Source organism: Ambystoma mexicanum, chromosome 5p (genome assembly GCF_040938575.1).
Source record: "Ambystoma mexicanum isolate Mex_15411 chromosome 5p, UKY_AmexF1_1, whole genome shotgun sequence".
Taxonomy (NCBI): domain Eukaryota; kingdom Metazoa; phylum Chordata; class Amphibia; order Caudata; family Ambystomatidae; genus Ambystoma; species Ambystoma mexicanum.
In genome coordinates this window covers 534211578-534239152 of record NC_090930.1, presented here as the reverse complement: position 1 = coordinate 534239152, position 27575 = coordinate 534211578, and the positions used below count along the sequence as shown (strand labels likewise).

The following is a 27575-nucleotide window of genomic DNA, read 5'->3' as shown; positions in this document are numbered from 1 at the left end:
AGAGGGCGTTTTAAGCTGTTAAACTGGTGATCACCAACAAATCTACATGCAACCAACACATTGGTTCATCTATCCTCTCACAATATGAAAGAAATACTAAACTGGCCCATGCCTAATTCACACAATCATTAACTAAATTATTCCATGATTGAGAAGGAAGCATTTGCATGTGTCTCAGTGGTGGAACATCTTTTACAGAACTTGTGGAGGAACCCCTTCACACTACCAATAGACCAACTCCTGGTTCAAGTTTGGGACCTAGAAGTGCCACAAGAACATCTCCTAAAGTAACCTGCATTTCTTCCTGACTGCAAGAGTATACCAACAAAATCTCTTACAGGCCAGGAAGTCTCAATGTAGTTGCAGATTGCAAATCCAGTACATCCATGCCAGGAACATAGAATGCAAATGGGGATAATGTCAGAAGATCATAGCTTCCCTAGCCCAGAGCTACGGGTTTAGTGGCAACACAATAACATAAGACTTTTTACTTAAACAGCATCAGGAATACCAAGGTTGGGGACATGCAAGGCATTGTGAGGAGGCGATAGTCACCCTTGTTCAGTTTTCTGTTGGAGTGTTGGGTATTTAATGGTGTAGCATTGGAGCTTACATTGGTCGACTCATTGTTTATGAAGGGAGAGACAGTGGTTCCACCCAAAGGTGTTGAACTTCAATATTTACAACGCCCATTCTAGGAATCTCAGACAGCAGTCAGGGTGAATGTTAGGTCCCAGGACTGAAATAACAAGTGGCTGTCTTGGGGTTGGAGTATCTGAGCTGTAACAATATTGCTAAGACTTAAGATTTGATCTGCTTTTCTCATGCCCTTATGAGCGCCCAGGGAACCTTGGGTCAGGCTGCCATTGGACACAGTGGAGCTTTTGAGATGCAATACAGGTGCAATAAGTTTGCTATAGTGGTGGTGGACTACTTTTCTAAATGGTCCACAGACCGGATGGTTAACAATGTTATCACACATGTGCAGATGAAATTCCTGCAGAAGATATTTTGCAAAGAGGCCCCACCTCAAGCGCCCATAAATGATAATGGTGTCCAACTTGTTCTTTAATAGTTCTCTGCCTTCTTTAAGGTTTGGGGAGTGAATCATCACACCATGTCCCTTTACCATCTGCATGTCTATGAGGTGGATGAACACCTTAACAGGATACTTGAAGAATGCCCTGTGGACTCTAGACGTCAAACCAGATGTTGACATCAAAGTAAAAGGGATCATACACATGTACAGATGGAATGCTCACTCCATAAATATGATTCGCCTTTTCATTTTATGAGAGGGCGCAAGCCCAGTGCGCACAGCAACAAGCCAATGGGGCAGGCTAAAAGAGTAGAAGAGTCCAAAGCAATCGATGTTTATCCTAGGTGCGAGTACATTGGAAAAGAAAAGGTAGGCAACAAGGCTAAGTGTGACAGGAGAAAAGGGGTCAAAGACCTTGCCTTCAAAGCAGAGACCAGATAGAAGTGGTACTGCTGAGGAGCAGCAAGTCAAAAATAGGGTGATTGGTCCAGACAGTGATTCCAGAAAATAAGGAGATTTGCTGGGAGAATCTAAGCAAACATGAAGGAAGTTGCAGTTCCCTTGAATGTTCAGGACTAGTGATCATATTATGCTCCACTTCCCATGCAGTTTTCTTAACAGGGTTTTGTGTTTGTCTTGTGTGTTCTTTGACAGTTCTGCTTACAGTTTGTGGTTTGCTTTGCTTTGGTACTGTTTACCTCACAGAGCTCACTGTGCATGCGTCCCCCTTCTTTTTGTGTGTCGTGTGGTTCAGTGACTGAAGGATTTGGGGAAGAAAAGAAGTAAAACGAGTTCCTGACTCTCTCCTTGTAGAACTGCAAAGTAGGAAGATGCGTCCCATTCTTGTCCTCCATCATTTCTTAGGTGATGTGTGATACCATCTCGAAATACTAGAGTATGAACCATTTGGTGGGGATAACTCCCAGGTATGTCAGAGCGATACTGGAGGTTCGCGGACTTGGAGGGCCCAACACCCTCCCCCAGGATACACAGAGGACTCAGTCAATCGCAAGTTCAAACTGCTGTTTATTGCAGCCAAAACTAACAGCTATTAACTAGGCTTAAGCTAAACTAAGGCTATTAGCACCTGGTCAAATCGCCTGGATTTTAGGATTTCTATAAGTAAATCAGACTCAGGTTCCAAATGCAAGGATCTCAGATCATGAATATGTTTATCACAAAGAAGAAACCTCTGCTGAATTGGCTACAACAGTAATAGAAAGTGAGCAACTTCTAAATACAAAGAGTCCCTTTTCTGTATCCATATCAATGGCACTGCAGCCAGAGAAAAGATATGTTTAAGAAAATAAGAAGAAGGGATGCCAATTGGTTTACAACACTTGTCGGTCACAAATTGGAATTTATCCATGGATTCTGAAAGGGAAAATTCTGCAAACTTTGTAAACTCCTCCCACATCACTAAGTCATGCCTGGAGATCTACTTTGATGTCTAAAGAAGGTGAATCACCAGAATGCTCTTCGACATCCTTTATCTAGTCCAGAGCATTAATCTCCTTATTGGAACAGCATGAAGAGTATGCAGATGGATCGGTACAGGAACTCAGAAACATTCCAACATGTCACACAGTAAATGGCACGCAGGCCACTTTTGTCTTGAAAACACATCACTGCTCTGTCATAACTAGAGCCCCTTTCCAGAAACCTATCACGGCCTGGGATTGGCCGCCAGGAGCATAATAACCTATATAGGTACATATACATGTTATTCTACTAGCTCTCCCATGTCAGGTGGCTGGCCTGTTCCATCCCCAATTTACTAAAATTGGTTCTGGTCTGTTGCTACCCACCTCTAGGGTACTAAACTGATTGGCTAGAGGTGACGTCCCCAGGCTCGGGACCCAAAGGGGTTCTCAGCTTGCTGTGCACCTTTTAAAGGTGATGGGAATGACTATGTGTCTTTCTTGTAACTTTTGTGCACCACCTTTGCCTTATGAGAATATTATCCTGCTCAGCTCAACACGTGTTGCATACTTGTTGCAGTCTGTGTCTGGCTGCCTGGGATCGGCTCTCCTTTCTCATCATTGTCCATTGTCTGCTTCAGACCACGAAATTGAGCTCTGCAGCTCAGAATTATGAGGATGTATTACCTTTTTCTACAGCTGGTCCCTTCGTCATCTGGGGATTGGAATGTCTTCTGCATCTCTTGACCTTGGCTGCGGGTCCTGTTTCACACGTTTTGCTCTCTGTCCAGCTTGAAGCAGCTCAACTCGTCCCTTGATCGGTGGTCTGAGGCCTGCTGTAATTTTCATAAACTTTATAATTTGGTTTCTACGTTGTCTACGCTTTGCTATATTCTCCATATGTTAGTTACACTTGGCTCTGTCAGGTCGCATAGGTGCTCCTACAGCTCCATTGGGTTACTCGCGTTTAAGCATCTGCAAGCTTTGCTCTGGATCTCTTGTGCTTTGCAGTTTCTGCATTGCTGCATTTGGCTAATGGCAAAAAATAAGAAAAGCAATGACAGTATGTATATGTATCTTTCCTCTAACTATTGAACTGTACGATTGTGCTCTTCATGTATTTGAGTGTGTGTTTTTGACACGATGTGCGGATTGCACATGTGTTTCATGTCTAACGCTGCTATATCATGGTGTCTCTAACGACATCTGCAATATGGCTTCTTGGTGCTTAGTCGAGGCTGTCCATATAGGTGTCTCTGACCATGGCCTGTGGCTCTTCATTCACACATGGCTAGGTCTGTACTGTGCCAGGTCAGTAAGGCTGACTGACGGGGTACCTCTCAGTATATTTATCGATCATTGGTGCAATTGGGATTCATCCGAAATAGAATGGGTGATTGTAGTGCTTTCTGGCCTTCTGTCTTGTCATTAAATTGATAGGGTGGGGGAGGGGATGGTGGCAAGATCCCGACTCCCTTTTCACATTTGTTCTGTGTCAGTTGCTATGGGGCAGCAATGCAGGGTGGGGCTGCTGGTAATAAATAAACACCTACCTGCTACTTTTCTGCCCTGGCTTCTTTTGATTTATCTTTTAGGAATAGTGAAAGTGAATAGTGAAAAGTGTGTACAGTGTTAACTCTATTTGTGAGGCATTCCAGGACTGAGCATTTGCAGAAATGCACACGTCATAGAATCAGGTGGATGCAACATAAACAAAGTTGACTACAGACGAACTGTTTCAAGTTAACACAGCAGGAAGATCCACCAACAACTTGAGAAATCCTCCATTAATAATGAACAAAAGCTAACTCGCTCAGGCATGCTTCAGCTCTGTGTGCAACATCAGAGGAGAGTAGCAATTTGCATAATCAGCCCCATCCCTCCTATAAATGCAGTCCTGCCCAAAATGCCAGGCAAATTGCCACTGACCATGAGTGCCAACAGCGACCTCCCCACCCCGAAACATGTGTATGCCTCATTTTGACTCAATGTATAATGGACAATGGGTACACGTTTGTAAGCTCCCCTTTAACAGGATCCCTTGGGTTCCCAGTACTGCCTGAGTCCTCTCATCAACCAAGCAACCGCATACAGGGATCTTTTTTATAGGGAGTGATGGCATAGAACAGGCGTCTGCAACCTTTGGTTCCCCAGATGTTTTGAACTCCAACACCCATCAGAACAAGCAAGCATATTCAATGGTGTGGGAGCATCAGAGCCATAGCATAAATAAAACATCTGGATAGCCACATGTTGAAGACATCTGTCCTAGAAACATCAGGTTGCAGACATCTGCCCAAAGAAGGTTAAACATTACACCCAGCAGGTTTTTCAACATCCCTAATTCTCTCATTTGTTGGTCTATTTCGGAAAAATAGTTCCATAAAACAGCCAGTTATTACATATACAACACATCATTAACAATAAAAATACATAAAAAGTATAACACAATGATAAAAGCAATCAATAGTAAAAAATCAATCAAGTCGAGTAAAGCATTAGTTATGTTCTGCTATTGCTTTTCTGCTCCTTTTGCTAAGGGCCTGCTAAGGGCCTCGTCAGGAGTCTGGCGGTATCCCCGTGGTAATACTGCTGGGATACCGCCAGCGCAAATAGCATTACGGCTACTCAGTCACGAGTAGTGGTACAGCAGTAAGTTCCAATTCCCCATTGGGTCCAATGGGGTTGGGAGGGTGCTACTACCGCCACCAGTAATTGTGCCGAAAACAGGCGCTAAATGGGATTTCCACCTCCAGCAAAAAGCTGAAGGTATTACAGCCCATTTAGCACCCAATTCGTGATCAGGCCAGCCCTTAAATGTGGCGGAAATAGCATTACCGCTGCATTTAAGGTCTACAGCCCAACTCGTGATGAGGCCCTTAGAAACGAAAGTAGTGCCCAGCATGCTAATAGGATTTCAGCTCTTCATGGATAATAAAGAGCTGGATGACATTGTGTGAAGCCATCCCTACTTAGAATCAATTTTATCATTCTTGCCTATCCCTGTTGACATATAAGAATTCAATTGAAAGGAATAGTTGAATATTGCAGATATGCTCAATTATTCTGATGGCTAAAGCTGTGTTAAAAGTTGTAAAGACGGTAGAAACAATCTTTAAACGAATAAGGCAATTGCACAAGTTGCTTGATCAATATAAACACAAATCGAAAAAAAACACTACTGCAAGGGTAATTTTAAACAGGCGGACACACAGCATGGGGTGGGGGAGGGAAACGAGGCTGACCTGACATAGATACACTCATCATAACACAGAAGCTGAGCCGTGAAAGAGCCTCAAAATCATACAAATGCAAGCATTTTTTCAAACTTGTTTTCCCATAATAATTAAGTGTGAAAAAGTGGTCTTGTATGGTACCCCTCTATCATGTTATGTTGGCCTCACTGCATGTGGCTCTGCACGAGAGGAGGGAGGGGGGTTGTGAGATGGCTAGAGGGAGAGGAAGGTGAGGTTCTTGGGGGTATTTAATCTGAATCGGAGAACTAAGCGCTAGGCAAAGGTGCTTTTGGTAAGGAGGCCACTAAAGTGGTGGGGTCGATAGAAAGAGAGAGGATAGCTTAGTCATTGCTGTATTAATGTTCACGGTGTTGCATGTCTATGGAGGGACTGTGAGCCAATGTGGCAGATTTTAAAGGGGAATAGGTTATTTAGGGGAGAACGGGAGGAGGAAAGAGGGGATAAAAAAACTGTGAGAAGAAAACAGATGAAAAAGTATGTGCTGCACAGTGGGGTGAAAAGGAGTTTTGTTTAATGTTTGCAATAGTATTCATTTGATTCCATATTAATTGCCTTCAGGTCTGGAATGCCAAGTCATAGTCATCAGTGGGCACCTATCTGTTCCAGGTATATAGTTTAAGGGTGTCTTCCCAGGGGAGAGGATGAGATAACTAGGTGTATACTTGGATGGGTTCTGGTGCTGGTCTTATTTGGGAAATTAGCCACAGTCAGGTTTTTAGCTGTTTCCTGAAGGTTAAGTAGTTTTCTTTGGTATGGAGTAGGAGAATCCTCCATGCCATTTTCGATTGATGTTTGATACCATTAGTAATGAGTCGTTGCTAGATCGCAGTGTTCTTGAAGGTATGTAGTGCAGGAACGTTCTAGTGATTTATTTATTTCTTTATTGTTCACTTGTTATGCGCTTATACAGGAAGCAAATACTGTCTCAAAGTGCCCGGAGGGCAACAGGGAGGGGACAGGGGATGATAGACAATGTAATTACAACAATGTCAAATAATTAAATACAACAATATAAGAAGAGACAATGGGGAAGGGAAGACAAACCTACTATGCCTTGTGAGTTTTCAGAACGTGCGAGGGGTATGGGATAGGTGCTGTGGTGCTCATGGAGAGCAGAAGGTGAAGTGCTATGAGGAAAGGTAAGGGAAACCTACAGTGGTGGAGGGTGAGGCGAGGCAAGTACAGAGGATAGACAACAGCTGGGGTGATAAAATGTGGAAGGTCAGGGCCCGAGGATGCATAAGGGCCCTGCACACATATCAATCTACTGTGTGATTAGCAGGGGAGAAAGGAAGGGAAGGAAGAGGTAAAGAGGAAGGCCCTCAGGCTTTTCCGGAACTTAAGGAGGTCCTGCACAAGACGAAGAGGGAGGCTGTTCCACAGAAGGGTGCCTGCTGATGAAAGTGATCGACCACCTGCCCTCTGTTTAGCAAACCACTTTACACACAACGAGTTGGTGCCAGAGGAACGCAGGTATCTAGAGGGGGAATATTTAGTCAGAAAGAGTTGCAGATAGAGTGGTCCCTGGACCCAGACAGCCTTGTAGATGATGCAGAGAGATTATAATTTAATCTGTGCTGCGACCGGGAGCCCCTGCAGACTGTGTAGGGCAGGAGAGATTCAGTCCCTGGGCTTGAGCCAATGATAAGTCTTACTGCCCTATTCTGGATAAGCTGGAGGGGTCGCAGAGTGGACGAAGGTAGATTAATAGTCAAGCCGAGACAGAACCAGAGCCCCGGTTACATTGAGTCTCTGGGGAAAGGTGAGGAAAGGTAGAATTCCTTTCAGAAGGAAAAGCTGAAAGTCGGACTTCTTGGAAATGTCCTGAATGTGAGGAAGGAAGTAGAGAGAGGAGTCGAACATGACTCCAAGGTTTCTGCCTTCCGAGGAAGGAGCAGGGTGAGAGCCCATGAAAGAAGGCCAGAGTGAAGGGAAGAAGTCGGGTGCCAGTGTCCCAATAGGAAGGATCTATGTTTTGCTGGCATTGAAGCAGAGATCATTAGAAGTACACCAGGCCTGCATGGCTGCGTGGCCGTCAGGAAGATCGAGGGTGCAATGGTGTCTTCAGGAAGTGTAAAGAAGTATTGTGTGTCATCAACATAGCACTGGAAGTTGGGGGAGGAGGAGGAAATGAGGCAGAAGTTAAAGAGCCAAGGTGGACGAATGGAGCCCTGGGGGATGCTGCAGGTGGAGAAGGAAGTAGGGGAGGAGAAGGTGCCCAGTATGATTTTGAAAGAGCGGTCAGTTAGGAAGGAGGTCAGCCAGTCCAGTGCCCGCTCTGAGATACCAAGGATGTCATGGAGCCTTTTTATGAGGGTGGAATGGTTGACTGTGTCGAATGCAGAAGAGAGATCAAGGAAGATAGAGGACAGCAGGGGAGTTGGAATCAAGGGATGCAAGCAGTTCTTCACAGGTGTTTAGAAGAGCAATATCCATGACTCAGTGTGAACGTTAAGTTGGGGCAGAGCCAACTTCTCAAAGGGTGATGGAGATGGGGCGATAGTTGGCTGGACAGAAAAGGTCTGCAGATTATTTTTAAGGAGGGGCGCACAAGGGACTGCTTGACGGAGGATGGAAAAGTACAGGTAGCAAAGGAGTAGTTCCAAAGATCAGCGAGAGCAGGGGCGAGAGAGGAAATGGTGTCCTTGATGGTTCTGGATGAGCAAGGGGCAACCTGTGTGGAAGAGACCTTCATGGAGTTGATAACTGGTGACTTCATCCAGAGTGACAGAAGCGAAGGAGGAAAAGGAGGAAGGAGGAGGGTGAGTGGTCAGGGGAGGTAAGGGTGGGGTTGAAAGACTGCATGACAAGGCTGTTCAGGATGACCTGGGTTTCGTAGGTGAAGTGAGTGGCAAGTGCATTGCAAAGTGCCTGAGAAGGCACAGGGGCAGAGGATACTGTGGATGGGTCGGCAAGCTCCCTGCAGATTCTGACGAGTTCAGCCGTGTTGTTGGACATGCCAAATACTCGTACCTGAATGTGGGCCCTTTTATTGCTATGGATAGAGAGTCTGTAATGCCTTTGGAGCAGGCGGCAGACCAGTTTGTCAAAGGGTGAACCTTGGGTTTGCCACTTATGTTCTGCAGCCCGCACTTATGTTTCAGGTCTGCACAAGCCCCTGTGGTGGTTTGTGCAGTGGGAAATGCATTGAGTTTTTAAGTGGATCCTCTTTTGGATTGGGAGCCAAAGAAGCATGCAGAATGCTCAAATGATATAATTCAATCATCTTCATTTTAAAATTAGTTTGACTGCTGTGTTTTTGTCAGCTTGTAGTTTGTTGACCAGATATTCTGGGAGTCCAAGGTAGAGGCTGTTGGCAAAGAAAAGCGTGTTGGCGTAAGGCACTTAATAAATCAATAAATACAAATACAAATACACAAGTCTTGAAAGTACCAGAGAGACAACTGTCATTGGCCTATATGTAAATATCAGGTAGGGCATGATACACCATAAGCAGCGGTGCTGGAAGAAGCAATTCCTTACAATGGCTTTAACCTATGGTTCTAGTGTAAGCTCGCTGTCCATTGTGATTCCAAGGTTCCGCACAGTAGATACGGGCAGTGCGCAAAGGCCCATTGTCTCTGGCCCAGGGATTACTGTAAATTTACATGGTGTTGTGCCAAAGATCACAACTTATGTTTTGGTTGAGCTTAAAGGACTGATTCACAGAACGTTTTCATTATAAAATGCTTCTGTGAATCAGGCCCTAAGACTGTCTGAGGACATTCAAGAGTCCAGGTTTGCAAGGCCTATGATGATTTTCAGCAAGTCATGTTTTGGAAATTTGGAAAAATGATTTGCACATCATTTGTGCAGTGCAGTGGAAACATGTGAGGCCTGTGTTGATAATGATGCCCAAGAGGAGATCATGTATATGTTAAAGAGAAGAGATAAAAGCTTGGAGTCTTGGAGTACTCTGCATATCATGTCACCAGGAAAATATCAGAAAGGTGCCATGCATGTTGTTTTCATTCTCTGTAAGTAAGGGGGTGATCCAGAATAAAGCAGTATTGTTTAGCCCAGTGCAGTGTCCTATATTCTACTAGGTAGAATCCTATGATTGATGGTGTGTTATGTGGCTAAAATGTCAGGGAGAATGAGTGCACTGGGTGAGTCATTGTCCATGATGTTCTTTATCTTGGTTCTTATGCAGTGAAGTGTGTAATCTACTGCTATGATTGGCTAAATCCATGTTGTGATTAGGGGCCTGCAGATGGTGGTAGATTCATTTTTCAAGGGCTGTGCTGATCAATGTCTGTTGGAAATTGGGCAGTAGTTAGCTTGGTCAATGAAGCCATCCATGGGAACTTTAAGGAGATGTTTAATGAAGGGTAAGGGTGAGTGGAATGGTTGCTTGCTCAATGAAGACATTCAGAAGGGATAGAAAGGCGTGGGTCAGTTCCAGCTCCTTAGTTATTACTTCCTAGATGTTGGGTGGGGGTGATGGGTTTTCTGGGCAGCCTGTGGGGTTGCTGGAGGTAACTGTGGAGAGAAATGGACAGAAAGCAGTTAATGAGAGAGTACAGGATTCTGCCTTTATCCTTTCATTGGCAGGCTAATTTGCAGTTGGTCCTTTCCTGTCTAGTAGGTCTTGTATTAGTAGGGTTGTGTTACTGTGTGTTGCAATGGAGTCACAGAGATCCTATGTAGGTGTTGGGGTCATGTTACACGTAACAGGTTTCTTGAACTCATCAGTGATCTTAAAAATTCATCCTGGCTGTGTTGCAGTGATTCAATATGATGGAAATATTGTGTTTTTTGGTTTAATAGTTTCTGCCCTGTAGTTATCTGATGTAAGATTTCTTTTTCTCCAGATTGTTTTGAGTTTTATTTCTTGATGAGATTAAACTTAGAAGTAAACCATTTGGTGCCTTCTTTCTTTTGCAACGTATTTTCATGTCTTTTCTCTTGCAATGCAGTATAAGTTGGCCTTCATCCAAGTATGATTGTCATTCAGTTGGCCTTCTTGTGTTATGGTCTCTGATTCATCTTGTTATATGTTATATGTTGTCTGTTTTGTCCGTAGAGTGCGATCTCTTTCCAGAGTTTGGTTAATATTGGGAGTCCTTTTGATGGTTTTCAGGGAATCTGTTCATCAGTGACAATGTTGATTGGAATGGAGATGTGGTCTTCCCAAGGTAAACAGCCTGGCTAGGATACGGTAATGCAGTTCTTAGTACAAAAGGCAGCATCTACGATGTGACCAGCCTTGTGGATGGGTATTTTAACCAGTTGTTTGAAATCTATAGCTCCAAGGTGTATGGGGAGTGGATTTGTGGTCCTTCTCAAGCCATTTGGTGCAGTATCCTAGTATAGTGAGTTTTTGGAGGTCTACATGAAAACAGCAAGGTTTTTGGTGAATGAAGAGTAGTATGATGGTGGTCTGTATATGAGAAATAGGGTTCATGTGGATGTGCATGAGGTCAAGCAGATAAAGATAAGGTAATTGCAGTCCAAGATGGTATTGAAGATTAGACTTGTGACTTTGTTGGATTCTCTGTGAACGAGTGAAATTCCTCCACCTCTTCTGACTTTTCTGTTGGCAAACTTGATTTTGTAGCTGACTGGGATGGTTTCATGTATAACTGCTGAGCGATCTTCTGAGAGCCAGGTTTCTGTTATGAAGAGTATGTAAACTTTTTCTTTGCAAAGAAGATCATGTATAGCAGACGAGTGTTTGGAGATAGGGCGGCAATGGATGAGGATGGATCTGTACCAACTGTTCCTTTGTTGATCCTTTGGGTAGAGGGAGGGTTGGTTAGTTTGTTTCTTGTTTGCAGTGTGGTTGACCATGTTCAGTTGGTTGTAGACTTCATCTTCAAACAAGCTGAATAGGTTCTTTATGGGTTTAGGCTGATCATCACAGATCCATCAAGCAAAGGTTGTGGGTTGCTGTTACATGATGTAAGATGTGGCCGTTAGTGACTCTTGCATTGATATTCTTCCAGCGGTTGTTGTGGTTTAGCAGTTGATGACAAGGCTGTTTGAAAGATGGTGTGGTTTGTGATGCTACCTCTTAGTTCTGCTCGTGGTCAGTCACTGATAGGATGTGAGGGTTGTTCGTTAGATGTCAATGTAGGGTTATTTGAAAGGGTATCTGGAGATGAAGGTTGACGGTAGTCTTTTGGCGGAATGAATGGGGTTGACTCCAGCATCTCTTATTGATTGGTTTGAAGGTGTTGTGCAAGTATAGTCCTTTGCTATTCTATGTCTCTCTTCTGCCCTGATCCTGCTGTCTTTCTGTTTCAGGTCATGAGGAGGTCTTGCTCTGTGGGGTACTGGTGGGGGTCCCGGATAGTGGAGGGAGTAACAATTTATCAGACTGAGCCAGGGGATAGGAGGTTGGGATAGTGACTGGGGTATCTGCACACCCTTGCAGCAAACCAGTCTTTCTATTTAACAAACATACCCCGTAATAAAACATCCAAGCCAGTCTCTATTGTTTGGTTCCAGGATATTCTCCAATTTATGGAACCAAATTGATCAAATACATGGCTCAATAGGCTTACACTCCGTGTCACTTGACTGATTCTTCCATCTTGGATAGTCTTTCTCCACCTTCTACTTCTCAATTTGCTAAAGTTACTCCAGAAAAAGTCTGCGCTTTGGTAATGTCTATGCACCCAGCTTCCTGTCCATGCAATCCATGTCTGGTGTTTGTTATTCAAGAGTCAATTGAAATTGCTCTTCCTCACTTGGTAAATCTTATCAATATGTCTCTTTTTCCTGGCTCTATCCCTTCCATGCTAAAGCTATGTTGGATTAATCCTCTATTAAAAAACTCCTCCTTGGACCCTGGAGTATCTGTCAATTATCATCCCATAGATAACTGACCATTCATTCAGAGGAGCCTTGAAAAGATAATGGCCACACAATTTAAGACTTTGTTGAGTCTCATCAGTTGTTGGGTACTCGTCAGTCACCCTCTCGACCATTTCATTGCACAGAGACTGCTCTTTTTGATTTCAGAGAGGACTTACTCTGGAATCTGGATAACAAACACTTGTCTTTACTAATAATGCTCCATTTGTCCACCACATTTGACACACTGGATCAGCAGGTTCTCCTACAAAGACTTTATTCTGTTCCCACAGTCTCTGACTCTGCTCTCTTGGTGTTTGCCTCTTTCATCATGGACTGGAGGTTCTGCATTATCATGGATGGTCTGGCCACAGATTTCGTTGATTCCAAATATGGTGTCCCTCAGGGTTCTGCTTTGTCTCCATTATTGTTTATCCTCTACGTTAAGCTATTCCATTACTTACCACGTTGGATGTTAAATGTCATTGCTTTGTGTAAGACACCCAACTATTTTTCTAACTCATAGACTGTGCTCTATCAGACAATAACATTTTGGCTGACACACTTTCACACATTAAGTTCTGGATTCAGAAATATTGGCTCAGTCTTAACACCACCAAAATTGAGCTTATAATTGTACATCCCTGTAGCCAATTCCATGTGCTAAATACTCAATGGTCTTCTTTTAAGTGAAATTCTTTTGACATTACAACATTAAAGTCAAATGCTTCAGGTATTTTGTTTTATCCTCTACTTGACTTTTCTACTGAAGTCAGTCAAACCATGAGTCACACATTCCATTATGTGAGACTCTTCAAACAGATTCAACCGTATTTTTCTTCTGACAACTTGTCAATTATTGCATAAGCAATTATTGGATAAAAATTGGATTACAGTAAATTGTTACCCAACTCTCTATGTCATAAGCTTTAGATTCTGGATAACAATACAGCCAGAATTGCCATGAACCTTCGCTTTCATGCCTTAAGATATCTTCACTGGCAGCCGGTTTCAGATAGAATCTCATTTACAATGGCCGCGTTGGTGCACAAGTGTCTTTATGGAAATGCACCAACATATCTGCCGATAGACTAAATTGTTATACCACTCCTCAACCTCATCGGCTGCCACTATCAAATTTCTTGTCTACCCCAGATTTAGGCTTAACTCGGCTGGTGGCAGAACCTTCTCTGTGGATGCTGTGAAAATCTGGAACAACTTACATCCTCCCTCAGGTCTAAACCGCATTAAAGAAAATTCAGAAAAGCCCATAAAACCTATTTCTTCCGGCTACATCTGTCCTGTTAAGTTTGGCGACTGTGTTTTCTGTTCAATTTTCTGTCCTTCAGCACACACATGCCCACGGATTTCAGCGCTTTATAAATTAACGCAGACATAAATATTGTGAAACTACTATAGAATGCAATTGGCTATGAAACATAATGCTGGCTATGCCAAAATGATTGATTGTGTAGCTATGTTTCAAGAGTGGGTCTGACTATTAAATAATCTGCTGAGACAATTAGTAACCAATGAAAGTGTAGCTCTGGGTCAGCAAGGAGTTTCTATGCACCCCTTAATCTGGGTAAACCATAACATGAACTTGTCATGCAAATATGTCTGGTCATGTAATCAAATTAGCTTCATTAAGTATTAAAAATAAATACTGTTATGCAAGGTAGGTCTTCCTATGCACTAGTACATCTTGGGCATAATTAACTAGGCAGTTAAATTGGCTAAGTACAATAGATGTGTCTGAGCAAAGAGAGACAGTATATGTAGCCGTTTTTTATTGCTAGAATAAATCTGATTCTATAGATTAAGTCTTGCTAAAGAATCTTTATTCTGAAAAATGTATATATTTAAATCTGGCTATGTAACAGTTAATGTTAGTAATTTAATAGTAAATGTCTTGACGAATCTATGCACAGAACCTCTGGCTACGTAACAATTATTTCCAATGGACAATGAGTAAATCTAGCTCTGTTGAATAGGAACTGGCCTTGTAGCAATGGATTTGAAAAGGAATACAAGATATCTGGCTATGCAAAATTAATTGGGCTTTACAATAGGTAATTAAGTTAAGGGATTTAATAGATCTGTCTTTGGAACAATTACTCTGAGTAATTAAACATATAAACCTGGCTATACAATGGAACCGAGCATATTCATTTATCAATCAAGGTAAATGATACATACATATTGGCTATGCAACTATTAATTAGGTTAGACAGGATATCGATCTATTCAATGGTTCATATTAATTAATAAATAAAATAATCTGGCTATGCAAAGGAAATGAAGAAACCTCTACTGAATTGGCTACAGCAGTAATAGAAAGTGAACAACTTCTAAATACAAAGATGCCCTTTTCTTTATCCATACCAATGGCACTGCAGTCAGAGAACAGATATAAGGCTAACCTCTCTGGGACCAGCTCAGTTGTCACTGGGGTCTTGCACTCCATCGCCGGGGACGTGCATTTTGTTTGAAGTGTGTTTTTCGCCTGCTAATCCATACTCTTTAGCACCTGAAACCTGACGTAGACCGCTACATGTTCTACTAGAGACTGTTCTGATGAATTGGTGTGTATATTGTCATTGGGTGAAATCTAGGAGATCGGAGAGTCAGTGTTTGCCGTGCAAGTCACAGCTTCTCTGAAGTGCTGACATCACAATCCGAGGCCAGGTTAAGGAGAAACCACCAGAGACTTGAATGATGTTTCCCAGATTTGCTTGTTGTCTGACAAAATAATAGCCATGGCAGTTTAGTGTGTCTTCCCTTTTTATCTAGCTCTGGGAGTGAGGGTCAAGAGGCTCATCCAACATCACAATGAATTGATTGGGCAAAGTCAGAGCTTTCTGCCACAGAGGTTTGAATACCAGGCACACTTATGTTTAATTGTCCACAGCCCACCATGCACAGGTCTTTTAACTATCATGGGCATTTTAATACTCTGAGCCCAGCCTCTGCTGTCATTAGTGGACCATTATTGTTTGCAGAGGTGTTTGTCTTCTGCCGTCGTGCTGTACCTGCTGTGAAGTCTCTCTACAATGACTGGCCCTCTTGAATGGAGGCGCCTCTATGATAAAAACTCCATTCGAACTCTGAGTGTCCGTGGAGTTGTTTGCAGCGATGTGTGTCTTCTGCCGTCTTCGGCTGCGACGGCTACCGGCTGTGCTGTCATCTGATGGGCGGTATCGGCCATTTTACAGCATCCGTCTTCAGTGACTTCAGGGTCGCATTTAATCTTCCCTTTGAGCCCAAGTCAGTGCATAGACTTTTGTTTTCTACTCGCTGGTTAACCCTTGTGGCGTTTATTGCTTACTGCATCCAGTTTCATTCCTGGGTGACTGCGGGGTTGCGCTACTGCTTCCATTTGAGAAAATAAGAAGGAGGGATGCCAAGCCGCTGACGTTGCATGGGATTTAAGTGCATTAACAGATGCTATTGCCGTCTTTTCGAGTAACACGATTGGTTTACAACACTTCTCGGTCCTAAATTGGAATTTATCCATGGATTCTGAAAGGGAAAATTCTGCAAACTTTGGAAACTCCTCCCAAATCACTAAGTCATGCCTGGAGATCTACTTTGATATCTAAAGAATGTGAATCACCAGAATGCTCTTAGGCAGCCTTTATCTAGTCCAGACCATTAATCTCCTTATTGGAACAGCATGAAGAGTATGCAGAAGAATCTTCCTACCACCTAGGAGATGCTGTGAAAGCTACCAATTATAAGGGGCAACATAAATGTAGCGTAGAAACCTTTGGGAAATACAAAGGTGGTAAATAATCTTGTTGATGTATTCTGTGCCAGTTCAAAAGTAGCAATGTTCTCAGTCAGGACAATTCAGCTAACAACATATAATTATTTATTTGTGCAGCAAGATTTTAAACTCCCTGAGACTGGAAATCTAAACCTTTATGGCAATAACAGAAGGGTAAATAAAAGTTGTGTGTCTCTTTGACTAATGGGAAAAGACATTGGTAATAAGAGCCTACATGAAATAAACAAAGGAAGTCATAAGCTTGAATATGCTATTTTTGGCAGAAATTCTAAAGCAGTCAGAGGTGGGCCTTGGAGAGAACATTTTGAACGTGTATTACCACTCGAGGAGGAGTTGCTTCATTGGCTAGTAGAATGGTAAGCCCTGGCATTCTGTGACCATTTTTTCAGCTACCAGTTCCAGAGGGAAATGGGTAATGGAAAAATCAATTCACAGGAAGATTGAGGGATCTGGAGCACCAGTGTCGCACTGCCATACACACCTGTTATATAGTAATCAAAGGGGGTGGGGAGTTTATGAAATGTTATGTTATGTTAAATGTACTTGTCACGGGCACGTACACCAAAAGGCATCTTCGAGCAAGGATAGCACACACAGATAATAACGGCAAACCTGAACTTAGAATTACAGAGATTTGAGGTGACAATGAAACTGCAGATGATTTTTGGAATGTCTCAAGCTACCCGGGAGATTATTCCATAGCTTACCAGCAGCCACCAAGAAGGCCCACCCTCCAACCCTACAAAGACGAAATTTGGGGACCACAACCAGGCAATCATTGCTGGAGCGGACAGCCCTGCATGGAATGTAGGGTAAAAACTTCTCCTGAGGAAAGTCCACTACTACCTGATAGTAGGGCTGGTGAACCAGACACAAAGATTTTTTCCACTGGAAACCAATGAAGAGACAAAAAAAACATACTAATGGCGGAACCATAAGGAGTAGCAGTAACAACCCAAGCCGCAAGTTTCTGTAACAGCTGAAGTCAATGAATCAGGTCGATGGGCTGGGCCAGATACAAAAGATACAAAGCATTGCAGTAATCTAAGTGATTGGTGACATGCGAGGCAACTACTACTGGATGAAGGTAAGCGGGCAAAAAAGGCAAAACCCTGTGAAGCAACTTCAGCAGAAAGTGGCCTGTTTTACACACTGCACTCATCTGAGAAGCCATAGAAAGATAGGATGAAAGATCGGCACCAAGATTTTTCACTACTGTCACTGGAATGGGAAAATCTCCCAGTGTAGCTGGCCAAAAAGAAAGAGACCAAGAATCTAAATCAGAAGTAGCATCTACCACCAGGTCCTCAGTCTTATACCCGTTCAGTTTGAGCCAGTTGTTACTCATCCAGCCCTTCACAGCCCCCAGGCACTCGTGCAAACCCAACAACATCTTTACCAGGTCAAGATCTAAACGTACCAGGATCTGATTGTCATCCACATAAGAGTAACAACTGAAACCGTGGGAGCAAATGAGACCAACCAGAGGCTGAACATAGATGTTAAATAACATCGGGTAAAATGTGGATCCCTGAGGGCCACAGGATAGCATATAAGGATGGGAATGGAGGTAGAGATAGTGATTGTCACCTGCAAGTCAAAGAAGAGGGAAACCAGGCCAGGACAGCACCCAAGAGGCCAGCTGAGGCCAGACGGGACAGAAGAATGGAGTGGTCGACAGTGTTGAAGGCCACCAACAGATCGAGCAATATGAGGGCTCCCACTCCCCCACCGTCAACCAGCCCGGCCAAGTCATCAACAGCAGATACCAAGACACTCTATGTGCCTCTCTCAGGTGGAACCACACTGAAAGGGGTTAAGAAAAGAGGAAGATTCTAGAAAAGGAGAAAGAAGTGGAGATATCAAAACCTCTAAAACTTTCATAAAGAAACTTTCATAAAGAACGGAAGCAAAGAAATGGGACGAAAGTTCACCAGAACAGAAGCATCCAGTGATGACATTTTTAAGAGAGGAACCACAATAGCTTGCTTATGCTCTCCCGGGATACATCCCAATTGACCGGATCGATTGACAGCTTGTGTGAACCAAGAAATCATGACGGGTATATCCTTCAGGACACTAAGTGGAACATGTTCAGAAGGAGCCACAGATTTTAACTGGCATATGGCCGTAGACACGGCCTTGTTTGAAAGGTTGTCCATCTGAAGACTGCCTGCTGACCAAAATTGCCCAAGGTCAGAGTAGTCTGACTCAATTACATATGATGACTTATGTCCTCAATCCTGGTATGAAAAAGGTCTACCAGGGAATCACAGAGTGACTGAGAAGGGGCTGCTACAGGCATAAACCGTGCAGTGTATGAGAAAGATTTGACTACCGCAAATAACTCCCTAGAGCGGTTCAGAGCAGTTTCAACCTTTAGCATGAAAAAATTCCACTTGGACAGCTGGATAGCCCTGTGGTCATTCCTAGAGAGTATACTAAAAGTCACCTTTTCAGCAAGGCTATAAAATGAATGCCCGCTGTGCATGACCACTGCGCTGTCTGGGACCCTGCCTCCTAAGAATACACATACTATTACCATAGACAATCTCTTCATGCTGCCAATAGGCAGAGAAGAAGGACTGGCTCCCAACAGTGCGTGGAAGTCAGAACACAAACAAAGGACTAGTAAAGCCGAGCGCAAGCCTCAGAGTCCTTGTGTAGCCAGGCACCCTCTGCCACTAGTGCCGGCATACAAGGAAATGAATAGAGAATAAATTAATACAATTTTAATAATAAAAACACTATAGTTAGTGTTGGTCTGGAGGTTCAAGATTTGATGAGAGAGCAGAAAAAGAGGAGTGCTTGAAGATCCTAGTTAAGGGGTCTTATATGCAGATCATAAGGATAAATCCCAGATGTTTGATTCAAAATCTTAAAACTCTCCTGAACAAATGAACTGATCGTATGTGGAATAGCTTTGACCATAAACCATTCAGAGCAACTCAGTACCAGACGAGCATCAACCACTCCTAATGCAGTAAAGAGTATGCTACATGATGGATCCTGGGCTGCCATAGCTGAGTGAATTCCCAATAATGATTTATGCTTCTTATCCCTTCTCTTCCTTTTTCCAATTTAAATTTTTGGAAGGAATGGAAGATAAACAGATCTATTCCCAAGAAACATCTTGAATGACAAAGGAGAGAAGATGATGGAGGGGAAATCCCACCTCGAGCCTATCGCCCAATAAACTCTTTGTGCCAGAGCCACATAATTATTTCTAAACCACTATTCCAGAGCCCCAACAGTATTGCAGCTTTACAGTGCAAGTTCAGAAATGAGGACATCCTGGGGACCCAGAATTCACTAGAAATGTGCGCCCGTACTTTAGGAGTCAGCCTTCTAATCATACTTACTTGTTTCTCAGGTTGTTGTGCCTTATGGAAAGACCGCATATGCGTCAATTGTGTGTGTGGAATCAGGCGAATCATTCCCAGTCTGCCAAGATCATGATATTGGACCTACAGGAGTCAAAGGGCTGGACGTAGGAATCGAAGCTCCTATTCGGAACTCCTCATTGTTTGTCGAGTCGCTCAGATTACCACCACAACAGAATCTTTGGAGAATGGATGGGAACTGAACAAAATCCATTAGGAACTACCTCTGGTCCCCACAATATAATACTGAGCCGATATTAAACGAGGCGGCGTGCCGACCCTATCGGTAAACGTCTGCACCCCAAGATAAGGGCCTGAGCAAAGCAAAGGTCCCTGAAAGCAGGTGGCAGTGCTGTTAACGACATGGTTAGCCCGCCGCTGAGGTTAATATCGCATTATCACCCGTGTAGTTTCCTTCATGAGTGCTAATGGTCTTTCTTTTATTTAAAAAAAAAAAGAAACGTATCTTTGTTGTGCGGCTAGGCGCCACGCAGTGCTGCTTTCAGTGAAGTCCATTTTCCATGTTGATGACTGTGACATCATCAGCAAGGAAAATGGCCTTGGCTGACAGTAGCACTGTGTGGCGATGGGCAACAAAGGTACGTTTCTTTTTTTTCTTTGAAAAAAAGACACCATTAGCATCCGTGTAGAAAACTACCAAGTGGTAAGTGGTGAAGGGAGAGCAGGAAGGGAAGCAAAGGGGTTGCTGGCTGCCCAGGCACCTCGAAATGCAGTCCTCTACCCTACAGTACAGCCCTTGTTCCAAGCCTCCTGATTGGTCAGCACCCCCTCCCAAGGAGCTAATGTGCATTTAAACCTGTCTGAACTAAAGAACAAATGCCCAGTCATCAAATGTAGTTTGCCATCCTTCAGGAAAAGGGGGTCCTTGTTCATATGGCATATGGACAATCCGACTGCAATGTATCGCATGTACAAATACCGGGAACTAATTTATACCATCTTTGGCTCCAGGCCACAGAGTTGTGGTAATAAGCAATTGAACATCAGATGACTTTATCTGCAGGATCTGCCAAATTAAAGTGGAACACTTGGCACTACTGGCAGATTCCAACACAAGTAACTACTCAGCGATGTCCAACCGCTTTTTGACATGGTACTCTTCTGGGGCAGATCTACTTGCTAACAGTTTCAATTGCATCGGGCACGGGACATGCGGCTCTAACCATGGCGGCATACTTTCTTGGCTTATTGGGATGCTCCTGTATTGAGATGTTGCAATAGCGCAGGATTCAGATATGTCTTCCCTCCTATTTTCCTTCTTTGTTCTTTCTTGGTAATCTTGATATCACTTTACATTTCCTGATTGTGAAACCCTGTAAAGGTTGAGAGATGCCTACCTTATCTGGATGCACTCCAGTCTGAAACATTGTATCTAGAATAAGAGAAGGCAGTAGACAGGCTGTTTGCGTAATAGGGAGGTCACACTCCTGGGAAGCAGGCAGATATGGCCTCACCGGCCCACATTTGGGAATGATACTCCAAAGCTATAATTCAGTTGGGAGGACCAAATCTGCTGTAGTGGCTGCTTCGGTAGATTTCCAGTGCTTTCACACTCTTGATATAATATTCAAACAGCAACTACTTGCCGGTTTGGTTGACATTTCTCCATGGATATTAGCTCCTTATCAGATGCACAGGTTGGACAAGCCCTGCTAAAAAGGCTACCATCATCCTCAACAGAACCTTTCTTTAAACTCTTTCCATGTGTCTAGGGAAGAGGAGACTAGAGGTACTATTAAGTAAAAGTTGCTTAGAGTACCAACTTGTGTATTGTTATACTGGCAGTCCTTTGCACCCTCTCCTTACCTCCATATAAACCCAACTTTGTACCCTTGCTCTCCAAGCCTTTGATGTGAAAGAGAGGAAATTAGTGAGGTGAAGGTAATTCCTTGAATTCCACTAGGGCAGGGAATGTTCTGGTCCATGTCACGTTCTGAGTAATGTGACAAGAAGGGCCGACAGCTCAAGGGCCGCTGTACCCAGAAGAATGTACCATTGTCTGACAAAGTCAATATAAAACATACATTCAAGCAGCAGGCTTCATATTTGTGAATGTTGGAAATGATCCTATTCCCACAACACCCAAACGTTCACTGTTTCATTCCTACAAATGGTATAATGTTCACAGGAATGAAAAAAACGTGTATAGTATTTTTTTAAATATAGGTTTTCAGTCTTTAGATAAATCAAAACTGCTAACTACACATCTATTTGGTGCTTAAAAATGTGGAATCCTATTTATAAATGTTACTGTGAGAAAAAAGGAATATACTCACTGTTGGTTAAGAGGTGATTCTGCTGGAGTGGGCTGAGTGGATGCGCGTTGCCAAGACTTGGCTGCCCAGACAATGTGACGTGGCTAATGCTGTGTTGTGATCCTGACGTTATGGGAGATTGCATTTTCTCTTTGTCCCACGACGAGTCACTTCCACCTGCAAAGCCAAAGTGAACTTGAAAACAGGATCTTATATATTTTTGTATTTGAAAGAAAATGGTTGTGTCAATGCATGCTCACTTGCAACAAATGGCTGGCATGCATCACTGGATGCTTGCTTTCTTGTAGGGTAGGGATGAACAAAGGAACTGGAATGTCACAGAACAGATATTAACAATGTCTCCCTTCCCTTATGACTTTTTGGGAGAATGACTGATCGTCTGATAAGAGAATGACAATGGGTGACACAGAGAATACTCTCAAGTTGGAAATCAACAGGTGCATTTACTCTTTTTAATATATCAACATGCAGATGATTGAGCGGTTTCAGGGGCAAATTCACAACCAATCCACACTTTCAAGATATTGAAGAAGGCGATGTTCCATCAAAATGCAATATGCGTTACCCAATATTTCAGCAATAGTCATCAGTGGGGTATTTCCAAAGAATTGACCAATTAAATAGAGGGCTGCATGAATGATTAAACATTCCTTTCTGTGTGTGAATAGAAATGCACCTTTTAATGAAAACAAAGAGAAATGTTACAGAAGACTGTATGGAACGCAACAAATGCCAGATTTTCTTATTATTGCTTGTTACTTTTTCGACCTGCATAACCTTAGAGTGCTTGTTCCTCCACGATAGCTTCCTAGTGAAATCAACATCACTACAGGGAAGAGTCGTTTTAGACCAGCAACCAGGTAACAATAGTGGTGTTATTAAAAGACAGCTGGCAAATAGATTTTACATTACAATAAGGGGAGCCGTTGTGGTTGTTTTTTCTTTCCTTCTTTCAGAGTGACTATTATATCCATTGAAAGATTCATGATCCTTAAACTACCCAAGACCACACCGATTCTGAAGTGGACCAGCAACACTGGCATAAAACCGTGTGGACAGAAACATGTTGGGTTATTGAGGTACAAGAATGTCAAATTCCTCTACCAAATACCTTTGTTTAAATGCTGAAAGAGTACACGTGCAGATATTTGACATTTCACTAAGGTAAATGTGTTTTGAATCATGGAGAACGTTTGTGTATATGGGCCATTTTGTATTTTTGTTAACGAATTACTGAATACATTTAGAATTAGAACAACGTATGCTTTCATTATCAAGGAAGTGTTTGACTTATGATAACACATGAACGATAGATGAATTTGATAATTCTAAAAACTCTTCCATCAATCTCGAAGTGAGCCATACACCATTGTCAGTTTGATTTCTTTTTGGAAAGCCCTACCTCTGGAAAGCTCTATCCAGAAACTGTCTAACCGCTTGCATGTTCACGTCTAACACAACCTCCACCTCAACTCATTTCGAGTAGAGATCCTTAACAAAGATGATATGTTTTCCTGATCCTCTGGCCCACAATGGGAACTAGGATATCCTGGGCAATAAAATCCCATGGCAAGCTAGGCACTTTCAAGAGAGGCTGGATAGAATTCCTGAGGGACTTATCAGCCTCACAGCAGATATTGCAAGCCGTTACCAGATCCTCTACTTCAGAATCCAAACTCAGTAACCAATTTTCAGACATCAGCCTCCCTTTGGTTTATATCATTCCCAAATGCCCTCCATGTTCTAGTTCAATGAGCTTATGTCGCACTACCAATGCAGGAAAAAGCAGGCCACAGACTATTTTTTACAATAGTGTTTATATGTATTAATGTATGAATTCATGTGATACAATGTCTGTATTTTTTTATATAATCTGTATTATAAAAATTTGATGTATTTTTCTAGATAATTGTAGACTCGAACTGTCGAAATATCCAACTACCATCACAATTTTTTGATATTACCCATACCCGGAAAAAGGAAGGGAATTCAATATTATATACAGCGTTTTGGAGTAAAGCGCTATATAAACATAATAAATACAAATACAAATACTATTGAGTTAGTGTTAATTGGGATTTCCCTCCTAAAATTTATAGCAATATTTATTTCCTTCACCACCCCACGAGAGACGTTCCCACTGCGCTGAGCAAAAAAAAAAAGAAATTCCTGCACTTATGGCAAATAACTTTTAGTCTGGGGCACGCTCCATAACTTGCAAAGTTAAAGATGTTACCGGGCCACTCTCAGCTGAAGTTCCCTTCTTGGCTAACTCTCCTGTCTGCGTAACCAACTGCTTCTTCTGATTACCCTTCCTTTGATCCACATGTGCACCCACCACAGCGACTCCTTTCTCCATGGATTGCAAATCCTTTTATCCAGCTCCTTAACACATGCCACCATGTGTTCCATCTTCTTTGCGATTTCGAGCAAGTCATCCAGACTGGAGTCACCGTTGGTCCATATTTCCTCTCTTATTTTGCTTTCAGTCACCTTTAGCATGAGCTGATCAAGTAGCCGCTCATGATACGACTGCCAAAGGTTGCGTTTTTTATGCAGCTCTTGGAGCCCAATGATAAACTCTTCAACTCACTCACCCTGGCCCTGCTCCCATATTCCAAAGTAATACCTCTCTAGTATTATGCTGGATTTCTTTCAAAATGTGCGTCCATTATTTTGAGAATGCTTTCATACGCATTCACCCACTCCCCTTCTGCCTATTCCTCACCTTCCCCACTGGGGTTATTCAAGTTTGGAAGACTTTTAAGGATCCTACGTCCCTCATAACCTAGACCATGCATGAGGAGGGCTCAGCGTCTCGCTGTACTGTCTGAGGGTCCATGTATTACCAGAATATAGTCCTGGAAATGCTCTTTTCAGGTTTTCCATTTCCGAGATGGTTTGCCTGGATTGGCAAGGAACTGAGGAGACAAACTACTCCTGATGAGTAGTTTGAGTAGTTTGAGTTTCATTCACATAAGCTGGCCAGAGCAATTTGGCAAAACCAAGTTGGTGCAAGGCAAAGAGACAGATTCTAATCACTGTGCAGAGAGAATCCCCAAATGGCTAAGTAAGATACCTGGTGGAGGACTTGTGTTCCTAGCATGGAGGAATAACACTCCCCCCAACGGAAAACCCAATGGCCCTCATTACGATACTGGTGCTAAACCATGGCGCTATTAGCACCATGGTTGGTGCCGGTATCGTATCGAGTCCGCCAATGTTCAATGGGGAATTACCACCCCATTCCAAGGTTGGCGGGGCGATAATTCCCCATTGAACATTGGCCTTTCCCCATTCCCATTTTTGCCCCATAGGGCTCAATGGGACTGGGGAAGGCGCTAAGTATGGTACCGCAAATTGCGGTACCATACTTAGCACCAAGGTCCCTTTGCGGGTCCCTACTTTAACGGCTGGTCAAGACCAGCCATTCAGGTCGGGTCCCACAAAGGGACCTCGTAGTAAGGCGCTAATGGGTTAACGGCGCCGCAGCCTTTTACGATGCCGTTAACCCATTAGCGCCAGGGTCGTAATGAGGCCCAATGTGCCATGCATCGGCTTCTCTTCAGGTTGCTGTGGCAAACAACAAGCATTGTGTGCCTCACATACACACACACACTGCAGGCAGGTCCTTTCCTCGGACTTCATCACTGGATACGCCGCAGCTGAGGACACTCTCAGGTTGCCGTGGCAACACGTCCCTAAGAGTTGTATGCTGCTCACATATGGCACTGGCTAGTTCATTCCTCTTGGCTTTTCACGTCCTCTGTTGTGGTTCCTCACATCATGCTCCATGGTTGAGAAAACGCTTGGCAGTGCTTCCCTCCCCAGCAGTGCTGGTGGGAATCACCTCCTGTGCACAAGGCCTCGCCACAGAGGTACAGGAGCAGTACACTAAACGGTGCAGCAGTAAACACGCTGCGTGGATGCTTAGGGACACAGACACCGTCTTGGAGCACCATGCTTCCCTCCACAGCCGGGGACCCATTCAATCAGACCAGCTCATCACCACTGTTTTGAGATGGGACGACTCGGCAACTGGTGTGTTCAACACAGATTTCTTCAAGTAATAGGTACGTGGGTAAAAGGCCCCCAGATGTACTCTACTCCTGCTGACAACCTATTTAACAAACAATTGAGATTAGTGGGTTCGATATATTTCTTCTGTGCACTAGTGACCACTCTAGATTAGAGTACTCTCAATACTTTTGACCAGCAGCGAACACACTTTTCACACAAACCCACCCACTGGGGTTGGAGATATAATAAGCAACTGAAATGGAATCTGGGAAGGTGACTCGCGCTCAGGATATAATTGGTTCAGAATTGACTATTGATATGGATTCAAATAGACAGAACAAGTAATTCAATAGTATAAGGCGTTTATTCCAAATTGTGAACCAATTACATCCTGAGCGCGAGTCAACTTCCCAGATTCCATTTCAGTTGCTTATTTAACAAATAACACTCCGAACTCGGTCCCCAATTCTAAGCAGAACATTCCCCATTAGACCGGAGGAACTGAGCAACTGTATACAAGTGAGCATGCAGGTGAGCACTGCAGACATAACAGTAAACATAGTAAGCACTACATAACAAAGTCCAGTATAGAAAAACATGTAGTCAACATATGGTTACATTGGATCTTTAAAAGGTAACAGTCAATACTACTACACTCTTATTATAAGTGATTGGGCAATAGGGCATTAGGAACTGTGTGAGAACAGCCACATGATGCCCTTCTGACCCCTGGTAATAGATTTATTACAAAACTACTTTACAGCCCCCTTTGAGAGCGATCCTGGGGCCGCGTTACCCAAAAACCCTGACATTGGAATCCCGTTTGCCCCTGCACAAACACAATTGCTTTAGTGCTCGTGCAAATTGCCAGTGCAAGCACCTACCTGCCAATGCCAGTATAGCCACTGGAAGAGGAATGCAAAGTGTAAACTACATTTAACATATATAATAGGCCAATGTGCCCCTGGAGTGGTTTGATCTGTACCCATGCCCTTTAATATGGTGCACTGTAAAACGATCACCTCTAGTATCATATACCATGCAGGATAGTCTCGGGTTCAATAAGGAGGCAATGTTCTTACATTGTTTTAGGCCAAAATTGAAGTCATATTTTGTAGCCGAAAGGGGCTGGTTCCCCAGACAGTCAATCTATGGAAACAACCCAAAACCCTTATCTTCTGTTTTTATCTTAAGGTATGATTGCACTTGATATTTACAATTGTTCAAGTAGTCAGAACCAGTTTTAAAAGAGCATGTTCTCGCAAGCAAAGGCCCAATATCATCGCATTTGCCAATACTTAACGCCTGCCTGGTCACTTTCGCGCCTTGAAACACTTGTGTATAGGGCGCGTTATAAATGCCATATCATATCATATCATATCACTCACTGCTTCTTGGCTGAGGGGATGCTTTTAACTGCCAAAACATTTCTGTAGTTGACAGTATCAAGAGTGATCAGAAGAGTAAGTCCATCTCTGGCTCATCTTGACCCATTGCTCTGGCAAAGATATCAGATGGGCTTCCGCACACAGTGGCCTCGTCCCTTCCTCCGGTGGAATTGAGGCTT

General features: G+C 43.2%; 1 protein-coding gene across 15 annotated transcripts in view; it reads right to left on the bottom strand.

Moving 5' to 3' along the window:
* The window catches only part of DACH2 (dachshund family transcription factor 2), a 1006899-nt gene that overhangs the window by 294963 nt on the left and 684361 nt on the right, over positions 1–27575 (bottom strand). For all 15 annotated transcript variants that reach the window (XM_069612949.1, XM_069612948.1, XM_069612947.1 and 12 more), the window contains one exon: positions 21989–22144. In XM_069612949.1, the coding sequence (XP_069469050.1) occupies positions 21989–22144 (156 nt within the window). The remainder of the gene's footprint in view (positions 1–21988; positions 22145–27575) is intronic.